Source organism: Erythrolamprus reginae, chromosome 2 (assembly GCF_031021105.1).
Source record: "Erythrolamprus reginae isolate rEryReg1 chromosome 2, rEryReg1.hap1, whole genome shotgun sequence".
Classification (NCBI taxonomy): domain Eukaryota; kingdom Metazoa; phylum Chordata; class Lepidosauria; order Squamata; family Dipsadidae; genus Erythrolamprus; species Erythrolamprus reginae.
This window is the reverse complement of record NC_091951.1, coordinates 209,100,449-209,119,591: the sequence shown is the minus strand read 5'-3', so window position 1 is coordinate 209,119,591 and position 19,143 is coordinate 209,100,449. Positions and strand designations below refer to the sequence as shown.

General features: G+C 42.3%; 1 protein-coding gene across 3 annotated transcripts in view; it reads left to right on the top strand.

Moving 5' to 3' along the window:
• LOC139161888 (A.superbus venom factor 1-like) overlaps positions 1–19,143 on the top strand; it is a 150,699-nt gene that overhangs the window by 71,239 nt on the left and 60,317 nt on the right. For all 3 annotated transcript variants that reach the window (XM_070741584.1, XM_070741585.1, XM_070741586.1), the window contains 5 exons: positions 3,583–3,694; positions 8,008–8,093; positions 8,208–8,347; positions 9,186–9,398; positions 13,779–13,842. In XM_070741584.1, coding sequence (XP_070597685.1) covers positions 3,583–3,694; positions 8,008–8,093; positions 8,208–8,347; positions 9,186–9,398; positions 13,779–13,842 — 615 coding nt within the window. The remainder of the gene's footprint in view (positions 1–3,582; positions 3,695–8,007; positions 8,094–8,207; positions 8,348–9,185; positions 9,399–13,778; positions 13,843–19,143) is intronic.

Here is a 19,143-nt window from a genome sequence, read left to right as displayed (position 1 = left end):
AGAAAGAGAAAGAAAGAGATGAGAGATGAGAGAGGAAGGGAGTGAGAGAGAGGAAGAAAGAAAGAGAGAGAAAGAAAGAGATGAGAGAGGAAGAGAGTGAGAGAGAGGAAGAAAGCAAGATAGAGAAAGAGAAAGAAAGAGAGATGAGAGGAAGGAAGAGAGAGAGAGTGGAAGAAAGAGAGAGAGAGAAATGATAGAATAAAGGGGAGAAAAAAGAGAAACGAGAAAATGATTGAGGCAGAGAATGACAGGAAAGAGAGAGGTGACTCTTGATTTAAAGCATATGGTAAAAGCACTTAAATAGTAACAGAAAAATCCCCCAGCCCTCACCTGTTTTTATTAATAGTTTTGCTGGTTGTTTTAGTTTTAATAGTAATGGATTTTGGCTTTTTTAATTATTAATTTCTTTTAATAAAAAAGAAGGGATGTATTTTTATATTTATATATTTATATATTTATATATTTATATATTTATATATTTATATAGTTATATAGTTACATATTTACATATTTACATATTTACATATTTACATATTTACATATTTACATATTTACATATTTACATATTTACATATTTACATATTTACATATTTACATATTTACATATTTACATATTTACATATTTACATATTTACATATTTACATATTTACATATTTACATATTTACATATTTACATATTTACATATTTACATATTTACATATTTACATATTTACATATTTACATATTTACATATTTACATATTTACATATTTATGCCGCCCAGTCCCAAGTTTTTCCTTATTTCCAGATTGCATTTCCTCTTGGTGAGGTTGCTTCTTGTACTACCTTCAGGTGGCATGGAGAATAAATAGATGCCATCTGCTCTGTGGCAGCCCTTTAAAGATTGGGAAACTACTATTATATTCCCCCTCAGTTTTCTATTTGTTGAGCTAAACATACTCGTTCTCTTAGGCCTTGTTCATAGGATTTAGCCTCTAGGCCAGGGGTGTCAAACTCAATTTCATTGAGGGCCACATCAGGGCTGTGTTTGATCTCAGAGGGCCGGGGGAGGGCTTGCCCAGGGTGTGTGGCCATGGTGGGCATGGCACGGGATTTGGGGGCAGTAGTTTTAAAATGGCGGGGGGGGGGGCAGACACTTAGGCTATATGGGGCCCCAAAATTCCTGATGGCAGCCCTGATGTCAGCACCCCAGGCCTTAGCCCTTTTGGGGGCTTTTGGTCGCTTAGAGTGTTGGACCGATATGCATGGTTAATTTCTGGTATATATTCTCCAGCTTATGGTGGGTGTCCACTTGTCTAGCCACAATAGGTCCAGGATGATGGCCTCTGACATCTTTGGGGTTACTATGTAACAAAGTCTTTCATGATGTCAGCCCATCCTTAACTCTATGGGCTCAATCCATCCAGCTATTGGAACCAGATGGGGCTTATTAAGGTCCTGGTACGGATTCCTAGTTTTTCCACTACCACCTTGCTGATTAGGCACTGCGAGCAACCCGTATCTATTATGACATCTACATTTCCCATTTCAGGCACTTTATTCTTTGTCTTTATGAGGAATGGTGAACTGCTTCACTCACCACCACCGGGTCATCTTCAGGAGACTCTTCTGACTGCAGCGTCAATTCTCGTGGTCTTGGGGCCCTTTTCCTGGAAGTGAGAGGTGGCCCAGTGTGGCTGATAAAGTGGAAGCCTGATGGGGGGGCTCCAACTTGCCTCCCTCCCTGTTGACTCTATTGGCCTAGGTCCCATGCAGCCAAATCTGCAGGGAGAGGCCCGTATGCTGGTGGAGGGGTGGGATCGCCTAGATCTGACATTGCAGGGATCTGCTGTGCTGGCCCCATCCATAGTGCAATGCTTGGTTGCAGGGGGTATCCCAGGCTCCACTGGCTCTGTGCCCACCCCACGCCAGGGAAGAAAACCCATCCTGAGATGGCTTGCTATAATGGCGCTGCTCCCAGGCCTGGGAGATCAGCTGGCTTTGGAGGTGATATTGGGTTGTCCAAGTAGGATCCACCCCAGTGGGGAGGCCCCCTAGTATTCCACTTGCCTTCATGTGGGAAGAACAGGTGCCCCAACTCGATAAGGGGCCCTGGTGCCTCTGTGGAAAGGAGAACTTTGGCTGTGATATAGGGTTAATCCAACCCACGATTAACCTTATGGTCAACCTCAGCTGGATTGTTTCACTTTCAGAGTGATGTGAGCATAAATTCCTGCCATTTCCATTCCTTTCTGGCAGCTGTGAATTCCTGGGAGTGATTGTGGAGGACCGGGAGTTCCCCAGCAGTTTGCTCTTTCTCTTCCAGTTTTTTCTTTTTTCTGAGTTTTACACCACCGCTGGGTCGAATGTGGGGACTCAGTTCCCCTTCCTAGTGCCTGCTAAAGGTAGCTGGGTGAGAATTTATGAGATTTTGGTTAAAGATGTCAAGGGTCCCGATAACATCCGAACTAAATCAGACTCCGAGTCAAAGTATTCCTCAAAGCTCCAATTTATTTCTGGAGCCATTCTGGCACCTACACAGGGAAAACTGAATCTGAGTTTCCCACTCAGTTGAAAGTTCACATCCTTTGTCCCCCACCCAGAAACTTGTCACATTGTCCAGTCAGATTGTGCCAACCTGGCCGTCCTATCCTCACTTCCGGCCCCGGTGGTTACATCTGTTTCCTCCTATTATTCCCCCCCTCCCAAGTTCAGGTATTCTATAGATAATGTGGCAAGCTGTTTGTTTATCACCAACTTCTGCAGTGGCTTGACACTATCCTCTCCCTGCTCCCTTCCCCCCATTCAACCCTACTTCGGGACAAAGGAGCGCACACTGGAAACATATGTTGCGGCAATGTCGGAGTGTATCTTCTGACACTCTGGTGCTCACCTGCAACTCTCCATGCTCCTCCAGGCCCAGCTCGCAGAGGGAGAGAAGCAGCCCTGATGCCTCTGCTCCCCACTCATGGCCCCAGCCATCGCTTTCCGGGGAAAGCATAGGAAACAGAAAACAGTGTGGCTCAAAAGTGATGAACAGTGTTCTGCTGTGAGAGCCGGACCATGCCAACTCCCCAATGGGGGCACTTCTGCTGGGCCATTCCCCTCCTGGGCTGTTGTAGTTGGCACTTGGCAGGGGTGGGGCGCACTTCATCACACTCCCCCTTCTTTCTCTTGGCCCCAGTGACCAAGGAGAAGGCTTGGTGGATGACTCCCACCCTGCAAGATCTGCCCCGCCGTTATCTTCCACCTGCCAGCCAGCTAGCCAAGTGCTGTGGACATGGAGCGTGTCTCCCTCCCTATTATCATGTCCTTGCTACTACATTTAATTATATGATGGAAACAGTACCTGTTGCCCAACAGAATGCCTCATTCTGAATAGCTTCAGTTTTCAAGAAAGAAATGTTGAACCATTGTGCCAGTTTTCATGTTCAGTACTTCTATCAGAATAGCAAGCCAGGGACTGTATAGTTTGATTACCAAAATCACAGAGTTGCCTACTATTTTGCTATTTTTGAAAATAAATCTAATTAACTGTGGCTTATTTAATAAAGTATTATTAAAAAACAGTACTTTATACCAACTTGCTTTCTGTTTTCCAGATGATTTTGAAGATGAATTCTTTGGAGAAGACATCATTTTCACAAAGTCTTATTTTCCTGAGAGTTGGTTGTGGCTAACAGAGAACCTGCCCGAGCAGCCTAACATTCAAGGGTATTAGAATTCTGCTGTTTATATTATCCCACTTTTCAGTTGAAATGAAAATGTAATGATTATAAAATGTATACAGAAATGGGGAAGATGGTGTCTCTTCCAAGAGGACAGCCTCAGAACAGGTCTTGCATGAAACCTGAGGTTTATTTTCCACCCTCCTATGAAGATGAAAGCTACCTGTTAATCACTGTTCTTTATTATGGCCAATGACAATAATTCCATTTTGAAAAGGTAGAAATGATGATTAATTACAATTAATAATAGAATAACAGAGTTGGAAGGGACCTTGGAGGTCTTCTAGTCCAGCTCTCTGCTTAGGCAGGAAACCCTACACCACTTCAGACAGATGGTTATCCAATATCTTCTTAAAAACCTCCAGTGTTGAAGCATTCACAACTTCTGGAGGCAAGTTATTCCACCGATTACTTGTTCTAACTGTCAGGAAATTTCTCCTTAGTTCTAGGTTGCTTCTCTTTTTGATTAGTTTCCACCCATTGCTTCTTGTTCTACCCTCAGGTTCTTTGGAGACGCACCTGACTCCCTCTTCTTTGTGGTGGCCCCTGAGATATTGGAACACTGCTATCATGTCTACCCTAGTCCTCCTTTTCATAAATTAGACATATCCAGTTCCTGCAGCTGTTCTTCAGTCCTCTAATTATCTTTGTTGCTCTTCTCTGCACTCTTTCTAGAGTCTCAACATCTTTTTTACATCATTAACATTTACATTTTTCAATATTTAATTTATTTAGAAGATTTAGTTTTATAATATCTTGCTGGTTTAAAAAAGAAAAAGGGTTTCAGAGATCAAGGTGGGAGAAAATGTAGGTTGCAGTGACCATCTATGTTTGTGGTTTGATGTAAAAACTGATTGTGAGCAATCCTATACTGCAACCAAAGTATTGGATTTCAGAAAAACAAATTTTAATGCAATGGGGGAATATTTAAATAATGAATTAAAGGGGAGGGATAAAATGGCAGGAGCGAGCACCCAGTGGACTGTATTAAAAAAGGCCATCTTAAAAGCCACAAGACTTTATGTAAAGCAAATAACTAAAGGTAAAAGGAAGAAGAAACCGCTATGGTTTAGCAATGATGTATAGTCAATGAAAAAAAGGCTGCCTATAGGAGGTATAAAGAGTCTGGAAGTATAGCTGATAGAGAGGTGTATAAAATGAGACAGAAGGAGGCCTCAAAAGAGGAAGAAATTGCAAAATGTGTAAAGAAGGGGGATAAAACCTTCTTCAGATATATTAGTGATAGGAAGAAGAAAAACTGCAGCATCACAAAGCTTAGTACCGGGAATAATACATGCATTGATGGGAATAAGGAGATCGCTGACCATTTCAATAGCTACTTCTGTTCAGTTTTCTCAAAAGACACCTTACAAAATAATACTATAGAGGGATATAGCATGGCTTCCAGCTGTACGGATTCAGCTCCAGTGATCTTAGAAGCCGGTGTCTTAGAAGAACTTAAACGATTAAAGATAAATAAGGCATCCACCCCAGAGTTCTTAAAGAACTCAGATCTGTCATTGCTACACCCCTGACTGATTTGTTTAACCAATCCCTGTTAACAGGAGATGTTCCTGAGGATTGGAGAATGGCCAGTGTTGTGCCTATTCACAAGAAGGGCAGTAGAGAAGAAGCTGGTAACTACAGGCCAGTTAGCTTGACATCAGTTGTAGTTAAAATGATGGAGACTCTACTCAAAAAGAGGATAAATCAGCATCTAAAAAACAATAACTTATTGGACCCAAATCAGCATGGCTTTACTGAAGGCAAATCGTGTCAGACTAATTTCATTGAGTTCTTTGACTATGTCACAAAGGTGTTGGATCAAGGTGGTGCTGTGGATATTGCCTATCTGGACTTCAGCAAAGCCTTTGATACGGTTCCACATAAAGAGCTGATAGATAAATTAGTGAAGATTGGACTTAATCCCTGGATAGTTCAGTGGATTTCAAGCTGGCTGAAGCATAGACATCAGAGAGTTATTGTTAATGGCGAGTATTCTGAGCAGAGACAGATTACAAGCGGTGTGCCACAAGGGTCTGTTCTGGGTCCTATTCTTTTTAATATGTTTGTGAGTGACATAGGGGAAGGTTTGGTAGGGAAGGTTTGCCTATTTGCCGATGACTCTAAAGTGTGCAATAGGGTTGATATTCCTGGAGGGGTCTGTAATATGGTAAATGATTTAGCTTTACTAGATAAATGGTCAAAGCAATGGAAACTGCAGTTTAATGTTTCCAAATGTAAAATAATGCACTTGGGGAAAAGGAATCCTCAATCTGAGTATTGCATTGGCAGTTCTGTGTTAGCAAAAACTTCAGAAGAGAAGGATTTAGGGGTAGTGATTTCTGACAGTCTCAAAATGGGTGAGCAGTGTGGTAGGGCGGTAGGAAAGGCAAGTAGGATGCTTGGCTGCATAGCTAGAGGTATAACAAGCAGGAAGAGGGAGATTGTGATCCCCTTATATAGAGCACTGGTGAGACCACATTTGGAGTACTGTGTTCAGTTCTGGAGACCTCACCTACAAAAAGATATTGACAAAATTGAACGGGTCCAAAGACGGGCTACAAGAATGGTGGAAGGTCTTAAGTATAAAACATATCAGGAAAGACTTAATGAACTCAATCTGGAGGACAGAAGGAAAAGGGGGGACATGATCGAAACATTTAAATATGTTAAAGGGTTAAATAAGGTTCAGGAGGGAAGTGTTTTTAATAGGAAAGTGAACACAAGAACAAGGGGACACAATCTGAAGTTAGTTGGGGGAAAGATCAAAGGCAACATGAGAAAATATTATTTTACTGAAAGAGTAGTAGATCCTTGGAACAAACTTCCAGCAAACATGGTTGGTAAATCCACAGTAACTGAATTTAAACATGCCGGGATAAACATATATCCATTGTAAGATAAAATACAGGAAATAGTATAACGGCAGACTAGATGGACCATGAGGTCTTTTTCTGCCATCAGTCTTCTATGTTTCTAAAAAGTGGCTGCTTTAACAAAATCAATTTGTCAGCAGGGCTGACAAATGTATTTGTCTTTCTGCATCCATAATTGATTGTTTGAGGCTTGATACACCCTGCTTAAACTCACATTGTCTTGTGAAAAGCCATGAATTTTAATAAATTAATTTTAGCCAAGTTGATCCAGAGTTATCAGCCAAGATCAAAGGACCTAGGTCAATTGGGGGGGGGGGTGGAATAATTTCAGCCAAAAAGGGATATACGTTGACATATGGAAAAGGGGATATATGTTGACCCCATTAGTGGCAACAGCATCTTTCCTCTTGGGTTCTACCAGTGGTGGGCTGCTTCCGGTATGGACAGGTTTGGGTGAACCAGTAGTTGCGACCTGCAGGTGGGTCTGGCCTGGGCACAATCCCATCCTATATCACTGTGTTTTTTGATGCCGCATACGTGTGGACCACATACATGAATGAATTCCTGTGGTTTTTTTATGCTACACACATGTGAGAATGGTTCGTGAGTGCAAATTCCAATGTTTTGTAATGTTGCATGTGTATGCAGATGGCGCATACACGCATTTCCAGTACTGGGCGAACCATTGTTATGGTATGTGATGCCCACCTCTGGGTTCTACTATATGGACACTACCAGGGAATGGTAGTTGTGGAGAAAGTTGCTTTTCAGCTCTTGCCATTGGGGCTAGATCAGTTTGTTGTGCATCGTCTCCCATCACAGGGCTATCAGTAGAACTTTGAAGGAAATGCAGGTGAAGGAAATGTGGCAGTGAGTCACCTTGAACTTGATTTCAAAGTTACGAATAAGCATTTGGGGATTATTTATCCAGCAGCAATCGAATTGCATTGTCATATCTACTTTCAATATTATGGTAGATTGCTTTCAAAAAGAGTATTTTATTATGAAATCCTACTGTCATAAACCTAGAAGTTAAAGGAGGAAAGAGTTGATGACAGCTTATTTTAGGAACTTATTTGTATTTCTCATTGATTCTCAGATCCTTTTAGAAGGAAGGCCACCATATGATTGGTAGCTGCAGGAGTTGTCTACCTGACATGAGCTTCCAAGTGCACACTGTAATAGCTCTGTATAGTAATGATGCAATACAGTGGTTCTCAGCCTTTTCTTCACCATGGCCCTCTTTAAATACCTTTTGTGGCCAGGACCCTCAAGATGTAACTCAATATTTAAATCATAACATTTCTTCAATCCTTTGTGGACCTCCTGTGATGATATTGCACCCCCACCTCCACACACCCCGGGTCTGGGGACCACAGGTTGAGAACCACTGACATAACATATTTCATTTTGTCCCTAGGATTTCAAGCAAGACACTGACTTTTTTTCTGAGAGATTCCATCACAACTTGGGAGGTGCTGGCTGTGAGCATTTCACCTACCAAAGGTAAAGAATTATGAACGATGGAGCTAAAATTGGGAGATATAAAAAGCATCTAAGAATTAAAGTAGAATTAACTTTTTTTGGGGGGGGGGACTTTGCCATTGGCCTTACTTGTAGGGATCTGTGTGGCTGAACCTTATGAAATAACAGTCGTGAACGACTTCTTCGTTGACCTTCGACTGCCGTATTCAGTAGTGAAGAATGAGCAGGTGGAGATTCGAGCTATTGTGTACAACTACGCTGAAGTGGATATTTATGTAAGTTTTGGGACTATGAGTTTAGAAATTAGGAAATGTGGCTTGTGTTGCTATCAGTTCTTTGGCAGGCAAACTTTATGTATTTCCAAATCCAAGCCATTGATGGAGGCAATGGTGGCTAAGGCTCTTTGGATCAGAGTTGCTTAATTTTTTTGTTGTCAGGACCCCTTCCCAATTTTGAACATTATGGAGCATGAACAGCTTTTACTCCTATATTTATCAATCTTTACCATATTAAAAATTGAAATTGATGCATTTGTAGAATATTCATTTATTGAATAATATAAAAATAATAATATTAAATCCATCACATATCAACCAATAGAATATTTTTAGTGAAGAAATAGTATAATAATGAGAAGAGTAACATTATTTTCAATGTTTGCAAATACCTTTATTGCCTGGCAAATAATTCTGATATTTAAAACCCTGTGAGGGTTTTTAGAGGACCCCTCCACAGATCACACCTTAAGAAACTCTGGGTTTAGATCATCATCTCTGCTCCATTTGTTTTTTCTATTGAGAAGTGCTCTTAAGGGGCTCAGGTATTTGGGTGGCCTTATTTGCATATGTACTGAATTATTCACACAGTCCTATTTTCTATCAATCTATGAAGAAGGGACAGGAAGAATAAATTGCATGATACGATGTGTGTGTATGTGTGCTCTATGTGTACCCCTCTTCTGTCTTTCCTTCCATGTATCACAATGATTTGCTGGTGCAGGAACAGATTTAATGGGAAATGTGTTTGTGTCATCTGTGGGAAAGCTGGATTTTAAATGATTCTTATGGCCGAACCTGCCTTGTAGCTCATCTGCTTTTTTTCATCCCCAATTAGGTACGAGTGGAACTGTTGTACAATCCAGCTTTCTGCAGTGCTTCCACAGAAAGTCAAAGATACCAAAAGCAGTTCACTATTAAAGCTCTGTCCTCCATGGCAGTACCTTTTGTGATAGTCCCATTGCAGCAAGGATTGCATGATATTGAGGTCAGAGCAAGTGTCCGTGGAGAGTTGGCAGCAGATGGTGTGAGGAAGAAGCTGAAAGTTGTAGTAAGTAACAAGTAGCTTTACATTATGTCTCTTGGAAAAGAGAGACAATAACCAGAGATTGCTGCAGATAAAGCCTATTTATCATAATTTTATTAATGAATGCACCCTTTATCCATTGCAACAAAAAGGCTTTTTGGCCTCAAAACTTAATTGTAACAACACAAAATGACATATCTACCATGGTTGAAATGGTCTAGTTCAGTGCTTCTCAATTATTTTCTGTTACGTCACCCATAGGAAGAAGTAAACATTTCATGCCCCCCAACTCTCCAATCTAGGCCCCAATGGAATTTTAGTGTTAATATTTATTATTTTGCTTATTATAAGCTACAAGCAAACTATTGTCTGGGGAGTAAGTCACACTGAACTCAGTGGAGCCTGTTTTTGGTTAGGCAGGCATAGGCTACCGTGGTTACGGCCCTCTTTTGACATGGGGCCAGGTCAGCTTAACCAAGCCAATGCTTTGGGGTTGCCAGCCTGGCCCATAAGTTCCACCTCTGCCAGACACTCACAGCGAATGGTTTGGAAGGAGGCTTTAGAGTGCTGTTCAAATCTTTTACCCAGCTCCTCCTTGTCCAGCAGGAAGTTCACCATGCTTTTCATGGCTACCGTGGTGCCCGCTGAGAACAACAAGAACCCATGCAGCCACCCCACCACACCTGACCACCATCTCTTCCGGGCTCAGAGTAGCATGCAACTAAGAAAACGCTCCCTGTCTGGGGAATCAATTGAGAGGGACCACACATGTTTCCCGGGGTCAAACGTGTCCCCCTGGCATTGCTCCGCACCCTCCGGGGGGGGGGGGGGTAACACGCCTCATTATTTGAGAAGAATTGGTCTTGTTTGTTATTCATCTTGTACTATAGTTGTTCTGATTGTCTTTTGAAAATTCCTAGAATCTTCTCATGTCAAAATTTGGTTGCTTTGGAAATGGCAGAATGGGGGCAGAGCTCACTGTTTGGGGAGTTCCTTCTTGCAAGGCAAATATGCTCAGTGTTGCATCCAGGATTCTTTTAGTCCAGTTTTTCTCCCTCATCTCTTCCAATTCCTCCCCCAGCTGTAATTTTAAAAAAATTCCTGCCACATGAAATGATTACACTTTACATTTGTGGATGGCTGGGAGATATGACCAAATGGATAAAATTGTCCACAACAACAGCAATATGCCAAAAAGGAAAAAAAAGTATGCTGGATGACTAGTCAGATTAATTTAGGAGTTCCCTGGGCTGGTCTGTCTTCCTGAGCACAAGACAAGGGCAGAGGTGATATTCAGCCGGTTTGGACTGGTTTGAGTGAACTGGTAGTGCCAACTGCAGGACCTAATGCTGTCCTGTTTAGCCACATTTTCAAGGCCTGGTGCATGCATGGATGTGTGCGCATGACTAAAGCGCATGCATGGGAGGCCATGCACATGTGTGGAGGTGGTGAAAGCACAGGGAGCTTATGCATTGTATTATGTATTGCCAGGGTAGTCATGCATTTCCCCTTCTATCCTTGGACTGGAATGGAATGACATCTTTGTCTTAACCCATAAAATGTTTGCTCACCACAAATTTTTTTTAAAAAATAACCACGCTATTGGATTCTGAGAAGAGACATATCAAACCAGCCTTTTCAAAGCCATAGAATCCATTCAAACTCATCTATGCACAACAGCTGAAGCTGGATATGGATGGATAGATCTCAGCTAGTGAGAACCAGATTAACAACAATATGCTAGCTGGGTGCTTTTCAAAATGAAGTTTGTGGGCAGAAAATTGGAGATCCGTGGTTGCAAACAAATGTGAAAATAACTGCCAATCACTAGGAAGTGAGTGCAGATAAGTCCCTTCAAAAATAATTCATACTGAAGAATGAGTATAATAAAAATGCAATGCAACATTAGCTGCCATTAGTATTGCAAGTTGTGATCTGCTAGTTTTTGGTACAAGTAATCCTGAACTTAGAACAGTTCATTTGGTAACTATTTGAAGTTACAATGGTATTGCAAAAAGTGAGTTATGACCATTTTCACACTTATGACTGTTGCAGCATCCCCTGATCATGTGATGCTTGGCAATTACTTATGATGGTTGCAGTTTCCCAGGGTCATGTGATCACCATTTGTGACCTTTTGATAAGCAAAGTCAATGGAAAAAACAGATTCACTTAACTATCATGTTACTAAATTAACAACTACAGTGATTCGCTTAGTAACAGTGGCAAGAAAAGTTGTAAAATGGGGCAAAAGTCACTTATCAGATGTCTCACTTAACAACAGAAATTTTGGGCTCAATTCTGATTGTAAGTCAAGAACTACCTATTCTTGCAAACTTATTTGTCCATAGGAAGCCATTCTTGCAGTTCTTTATCCAAGGAAGTTTGGCAGATGTTGTAAACCTGCGGTGTCAAATCTGATTTCACTGAGGGCCGCTTCAGAATTGTGTTTGACCTTGGTGGGCTAGGGTGGTCATGACCAAGGTGGGCATGGTCAGCTGGATGTTTTGCCTCCCAAGGACAATTCTATCTGTCCGTCCATCACCCAGGGAGGGGAATTACTGACCCCCTCAGAGAGGGTCCACAACTTGGGCGTCCTCCTCGATCCACAGCTCACATTAGAGAAACATCTTTCAGCTGTGGTGAGGGGGGCGTTTGCCCAGGTTTGCCTGGTGCACCAGTTGCAGCCCTATTTGGACCGGGAGTCACTGCTCACAGTCACTCATGCCCTCATCACCTCGAGGTTTGACTACTGTAATGCTCTCTACATGGGGCTACCTTTGAAAAGTGTTCGGAAACTTCAGATCATGCAGAATGCAGTTGCGAGAGCAATCATGGGCTTCCTTGGGAATGCCCATGTTACTCCAACACTCCTTAGTCTGCATTGGTTGCCGATCAGTTTCCGGTCACAATTCAAAGTGTTGGTTGTGACCTATAAAGCCCTTCATGGCACCGGACCAGGATATCTGTGAGACTGCCTTCTGCCGCACGAATCCCAGCGGCTGGTTAGGTCCTACAGAGTTGGCCTTCTCCAGGTCCTGTCGACTAAACAATGTCATCTGATGGGACTCAGGGGAAGAGCATTCTCTGTGGTGGCCCCAACCCTCTGGAACCAGCTCCCCCCAGAGATCAGGACTGCCCCCACCCTCCTTGCCTTTCGTAAACTTCTTAAAACCCACCTCTGCCGTCAGGCATGGGGGAACTGAGACATCGCCCCATGCCTATGTAGCTGTATGTATGATATGTTTGTGTGTATGCTTTTTTATATACTGGGGTTTTTAGGCTTTTTAATGCAAAATTGTTATTTTAAACTTTAATATTAGATTTGTTACTGTATATTGTTTTTATCACTGCTGTGAGCCGCCCCGAGTCTGCGGAGAGGGGCGACATACAAATCTAATAAATAATAAAATAATAATAATAATAATAATAATAATAATAATAATAATAATAATAATGCAAACAGTATTTAATGTTGCAGAATAGAAAAGACTGTTGAATGGAGTGGCATAGGATTGTATTTTGTATAGAAATAGTAGTAATAATAAAAAAAATTAAAGAAAAAAAGGAGAAAACCAGAACCCCCATGAATTTCAATTACTTTTGGAGAAAAATACTTTTGGATACTTTTGCTTCCTGTTGTTTAGATATTTCTGGTCACATGTATGTGTGTGTGTGTGTGGGGGGGAGGCCCTTGGGGACTCTTACCAAAGTATGTGCTATGACAATAAATTCCAAAACAGATTCCAATATTCACAATTACCGCACGCAAGTCTAACTTATCTGGAAGTCACTCAAGTTAGGCTATGCTCAAATAGTACCAGGCTGACTTCATTGTTAAGCTGTTTCTAGATGATGAAGAGTGTTGCTCTTGTGCCACAAAAGTCCCATCAGCATTGCAACATTTTAAACACTGGGCATGCTTTCATCATCTAAACTTCATCAAATATGTGGAATATCACTCTGTGAGAGGCAGGCTACTCAGACCACATATAGCAACGATTATTGGGGAGGAAAAAAGCATAGGAGGCAGTACAGTAAGAATGTCTTGAGTGAGGAAGAAATAAAGAATCTCGTAGCTTCCAGGATATTCAGCAAGAGTGCCAGGATCCATTAAGAGTTGATGGTAGACAGGTGGATTACTAATTAGAAATTAACCCAGAATAGAGGGCAATGCTGATTTGGCTATAGAGGAGATATGAGGCTGACCTAAGTCTTTTCCTATTTTGCATCCAAGCACCAATTCTATTACTAAATATTTTACTACATTTGTAAGAGATGCTACAGGGGAGTCTTTGTATTTTGTAATTGTTCTTATGAAGTACTTGTTGCTGTCATGCATTATATTTTTATTTGCAATGAGGCTCCTATAAGAGATTGTTCTGGTATCTTTTTCTGTAACAGCCTGAAGGGGTATGGAAAGAGATTGTGACTATTATTGAACTGGACCCACGTACAAAAGGAGTCGGTGAGTAACTCTAATTCTTTCTCATTAATTCCTGTTATACCTTTTACAACAAGCAGTTAGCCTTCTCCCTTCTCCATTCATTATCCTACCTTCTGCCATCAACAGGCAGTTAGGCAGCTTCCCCCCCGTTCCTGATGTCATAAGGAATAGGCGTCCCAGTTATTGAAGAATTACCACATGTTATGTATCCCCTGGGACCTGATTGGGTAAACCTTCTCCTTAAGCCATTGGTTGTTGTTGGGGAGCTTTGTTTTGGCGGGATCGTTACTGTTATTTGATTAGTTGTTCTGTCAGTTAGTTGTGAGTATAAATAACCTGTCAAAAGGGGTTTTCTGTTCTGTTGCCTACTGTTCAATAAACCTCCATTTACTGCTGCTTGCCTCCTGGGTGTTCTTCCGACATATTATTGGCAACAAGGGGTCCGGACTGCTCCACATGACTTATTCATCCTTTTCCTGGAAGTGCAAGTCCCTGCAAGGCAAGATGTCCATGCAATTGACTTTTCCCCCTTTTAACCCTCAAGGGAAAACCTGGGATTTGTATGTTGCCCATTTTGATTGTTTCTTGATTTCGAACGGGTATACAGAGGTCTCGGGTGACCTCAAGCGATCCTACATCCTGGGTTTTTGTGGGACTGAAACGTTCGAGACTGCCATGATGTTCCATGGCTGGAATTTTTATCAACCCTCCAGGACCATTATGCTCCAGTCCCCTCCCATTGTGCATGCCGTTATAAGTTTTTCCATAATGGCGAAAATGAGGGGGAGACAATTAATGAATTTGTGGCTGTGCTGCGTCGCGCAACACTTTACTGTGAATTTAAGAATTTGGAAGACTACCTCCTAGATCACCTAGTTTTGGGGGTATGGGATGGCCGCCTAAAGCACCGTTTGTTTCCATACAAGAGCTCACTTTCAAGTCAGCTTTGGCGGAGGCCCGGGCGTTTGAATTGTCTGTGCAGTCTTTGGCGGCCATGGACTCCCCTGTAAGCGCCACGTCTTCATGCTCCAGCTCCAAAATCTCCTGTCTTCCCCAGGATTTGGAATGGGCTCTCACCCTGGAAGATGTTTGCCACCTCTCCACGGCCCCTACTAGGGAGCTGCCAAGGGATTGGCCTCGCCCTCCTCCTACTCCGTGCCGCGGCTGTGGTGGTGATCATTTCCATGCAAATTGCTCCTTTAAAGACGCAATTTGCCATCGCTGTGGTAACCGAGGCCATTTGGCAAGGGTTTGTAGATTTCGCCATCAACCTCCTTCGTCATCTGTGTTGTCCTCTTCATTTTTGTCACATGATCGGGCCCTGATGTCTCTTCGTTGGCCGTCCCATGATGTTGCATCACACTGTTTTGATTGCAACGCCATTTTCTGGACCGGCAAGCCTGCTGCCACTGTCATCCACCAGACATCGGCCTCGCCTTCTGAGAAGATTGAACTCACCATAAGATTGGGCTCTGAAACCTGCCTGATGCAGGTGGACATGGGCTCGGCTTATTTGCTAGTCTCATGGAGCACAGCAAAGCGCTGTTTTCCTCGCTTGTCTAAACATGATCTGTATGTCTGCCCTACGAATCTTCATGATTACCAAGGGACCGCAATTTAGGTTATTGGGCAGGGGCGGTTTCCAGTTCGTTATAAGGCATTTTCAGGGAGGCTGCCCCTTATTGTGGTCGATGGACCATTTAAAAGCTTACTTGGGTTAGACTGATTTACTCCTTTGGGCCTTTCTGTTACCGGCATTAACACAGTGGGGGAAGGCGGGTCATTTTCACAATTGGCTAAACAATTTCCTGAGGATTTTGATGGTAAACTGGGTTGGTACAAGGGTTCCCCTGTCACTTTTAACTTAGATCCGTCTGTTCCTCCTGTTCACCTCAAACCCCGTCAGGTGCCTCTCATCCTTCAGTCTAAGGTGGATGCTGAATTGGACCATTTAATTGCCCAGGGGGTGCTCGAACCTATTGATCAGGCACCATGGGAGATGCCAATTGTCACACAATTAAGGCAGATGGGGCGATTTGCATTTGTGGGGACTATAAATGTTCTGTTAACCGGGCTTTAGCTCATCATGCATACCCAGTTCCTGTGGTCCAACATTTGTTGCATTTGCTGGGTGATGGCACTATATTCATGAAATCAGACTTACCCCATGCATACCAGCAGTTACCTGTGGATCCCCTGGCAGCAGACGCCCAAGCCATTACAATACACAGGGGGGGGGGGTTTCAGGTGCCATCGCTTGCAGTTCGGGGTGTCCATAGCCCCAGGCATTTTTCAGGCATTAATGGAGAGATTGCTTTATGGGGTCCCCAGAACTGTGCCTTATTTTGCTAACTAGGGTAAAAATTATATTATCCACATTCCAAGAGACAGGGTTAAAAATGAAGGCTCATAAGTGTAAATTTGGAGTTCCACAGGTTGAGTTCTTAGGGTTCATTATTGATGCTGCCGGAATTCACCCCACTCCAGAAAAGATGGCTGCCATTCAGAACGCTCCCACACCATGATCTAGAGTGGAATTACAGGCTTTCCTGGGTCTCCTCAATTTTTACGCTGTGTTCATTCCCCACAAAGCTTCTTTGGCTGAACCATTACATTGCCTACTTGATAAAAATGCTAGGTGGGCGTGGGGGCCATGGGAGACGGCCGCCTTCACAACTGTTTAAAGTGTACTTATATCTACCGCTGTTCTAGCTCAGTACTCACCTCATTTACCACTCGTTCTCACTTGTGATGCTTCCCCATATGGATTTTGTGCAGTATTAAGCCACAGACTGCCCAATGGCACCAAGGTGCCAATCTATTTTTTCCTGAACACTGGCCAAGGCTGAACAAAATTGATCGGCTTTACATCAGATTCCTTTGACATTCGAAGTGGAGTGAAACAGGGCTGTGTCCTTGCGCCAACTCTTTTTTGCTGTCTTGCTGAAGCATGCTTTTGGAACTGTAGCATAGAGAGTCTATCTCCAGACCAGATCAGATGGAAAACTCTTTAGTCTCTCTAGATTGAGAGCAAAGTCTAAAGTCCAGCTGAAATGTTTATGGGATTTCCTCTTTGCTGACGATGCTGCCATTACTGCTCATCCTGCCAAAGACCTTCAACAACTCATTGACTATTTTAGAAAGGCCTGCCAAGATTTTAATCAGCCTGAAAAAAATGCAAGTCATGGGTCAGGATGTGGATTCACTTCCCCATATTACAATCTTTGCACAAGAATTAGAGGTTGTCCATGACTTCGTGTATCTTGGCTCAACCATCACCAATACTCTCTTTCTAGATACTGTTCTGCTTCAGGTCTAATCAGATCGGAACAAAGGAGAACCCACTCACAAAAATTTCAAATCAAACACATGTACAGTATATTTAAAAATGATTTGTACAAAACAAATTCAGTCTCTTAGTCCATGTTGGCAGAACACACACTCGTGAAGCTTCAGGTGTTCCTCAGACAGCTGCATCTCTGCATGATGAATTTAAAGGGATAACAGCAGTTTGCCAGCAAAGCATTTCTGGAACCCCAGATCTAGAACCTTCACCATTACAAACGTTGAAACTCCATACCTCTACCCATAAATCCTCACTTATATACAGTTTCCTAGATATATTCATTGTCTAGACTTTTTCTTTCATAGAGATATCACGTTCTATAACTTTTCCCATACAGATATTCCTATCTGCTTCATGACCTTCTGACTCTGGCATATAATAGGGGCTCCTGATCCCCAATGTCTCCCTTCTCCTCTGAGCCAGACATTACTATCATTGGGGTTTCTAAAGTCTCTGGTGGTTCCTCAAGTTTCACAGGTCCCAATTCTCCCTCACCCTCACTCTCTGATTCAGTTGTCAAGAACACTGGCTTGGTGTACCAAGACAGGCCCATTTCATCCTACTCAGAATCTGTGATTAAGCTGGTCATGGACAACTCACAACAGATACTGAGCTGAATAAACATATTGGTAAAGCGCAACTGTCACATTCTCTAGACTCAGAAAGAGAGTATGGCTAAATAAGAAGCTGACAAAACATACAAAGATCCAGGTTTACAGAGCCTATGTCCTGAGCACACACTTGCATTGCAGCGACCCTTTATGCATGGCAAGAAAGAAAGTTGAACACCTTCCATATGCACTGAAGTGTCCTTGTCATCACCTGGCATGATGTTCCAAATAGCACAATCTTGGAAAGTGCTGGAATTTCTAGCATGTAAGCACTATTGAAACAGTGACATCTTCGCTGGCTTGGGCATGTTGTGAGAATGGATGATGGACAGATTCTGAAAGATCTCCTATATGGTGAATTAATGTAGAGAAAGCACCCCAGAGAGAGATCACAGCTGTGATATAATGATATCTGTAAGAGGAATTTAAAGGCCTTGGGAATGGACATTAACAGCTGGGAAAACTTGACCTTTGATCGTTCAGCTTAGAGGCTAAAGATGCAGCATGGCCTTCTCTATTTTGAGGAGACACTTGTTTGTCAGGCTGAGGCAAAAAGGCAGTCCCAGAACCAGTGAATTCCAGGGGCTAGGCAGGAGACAGAATGGATCTGTGCTCAGTGTGGAAGGGATTGCCACTTTCAGATTGGCTTTTTTAGCCACACTAGATGCTTTTCTAGGAACTCTTTCCAGAGCACGATACCATAGTTTTCAAGACTGAAGGTTGCCAATTAAACTTTTACTAAGTCCTGCAGATGGCAAAGTCCTTTCACTCATGTGCTTTATAGTTTCCAGGGAAAGGAGAGGAGGTTTTTACTATGGCATTTAAAATAAAATATATTTTATCTTTCAAAAGTTATGTGCTTACAATTATATTCCTTCCTGTTAAGTGCCTGTTAAGATAATTGTATTGAATTCAATTTGCAATGATTAACTAACTAATAATTAGAATTAAGATCTGATTTTTACTATTTTACCATTTTTACCATTTTATACTACTAATTATTAATTTTGTGAATTCCTATTTCTATTTATATGTATTTATATTGTGCCACATTTTATTAGCTTTTTACTTATTACTAATTTAATCTCTTTTTTAATATTGGGAGGGTTCGCTAATTAATGGATGATTGGAATGGAGTTAATCTTGTGCATGGAATGAATGATTGGTATGAGTGTGATGGTTGGGGTGGGTGGGAGTACAGTATGGATGAGATGATTGTGAGTAGTATGAATGATAGGTTTGGCCCACCTGACGCTCGGGAGACAGGAGAGGAAGGGGCACCGATCTCTGGGGTGGCAGAGGGCTGGAATATCCCTGTGTTGCTGGGGAGAGGCAGATATGGTGGGGGCCACAGAGTTAGCCGTT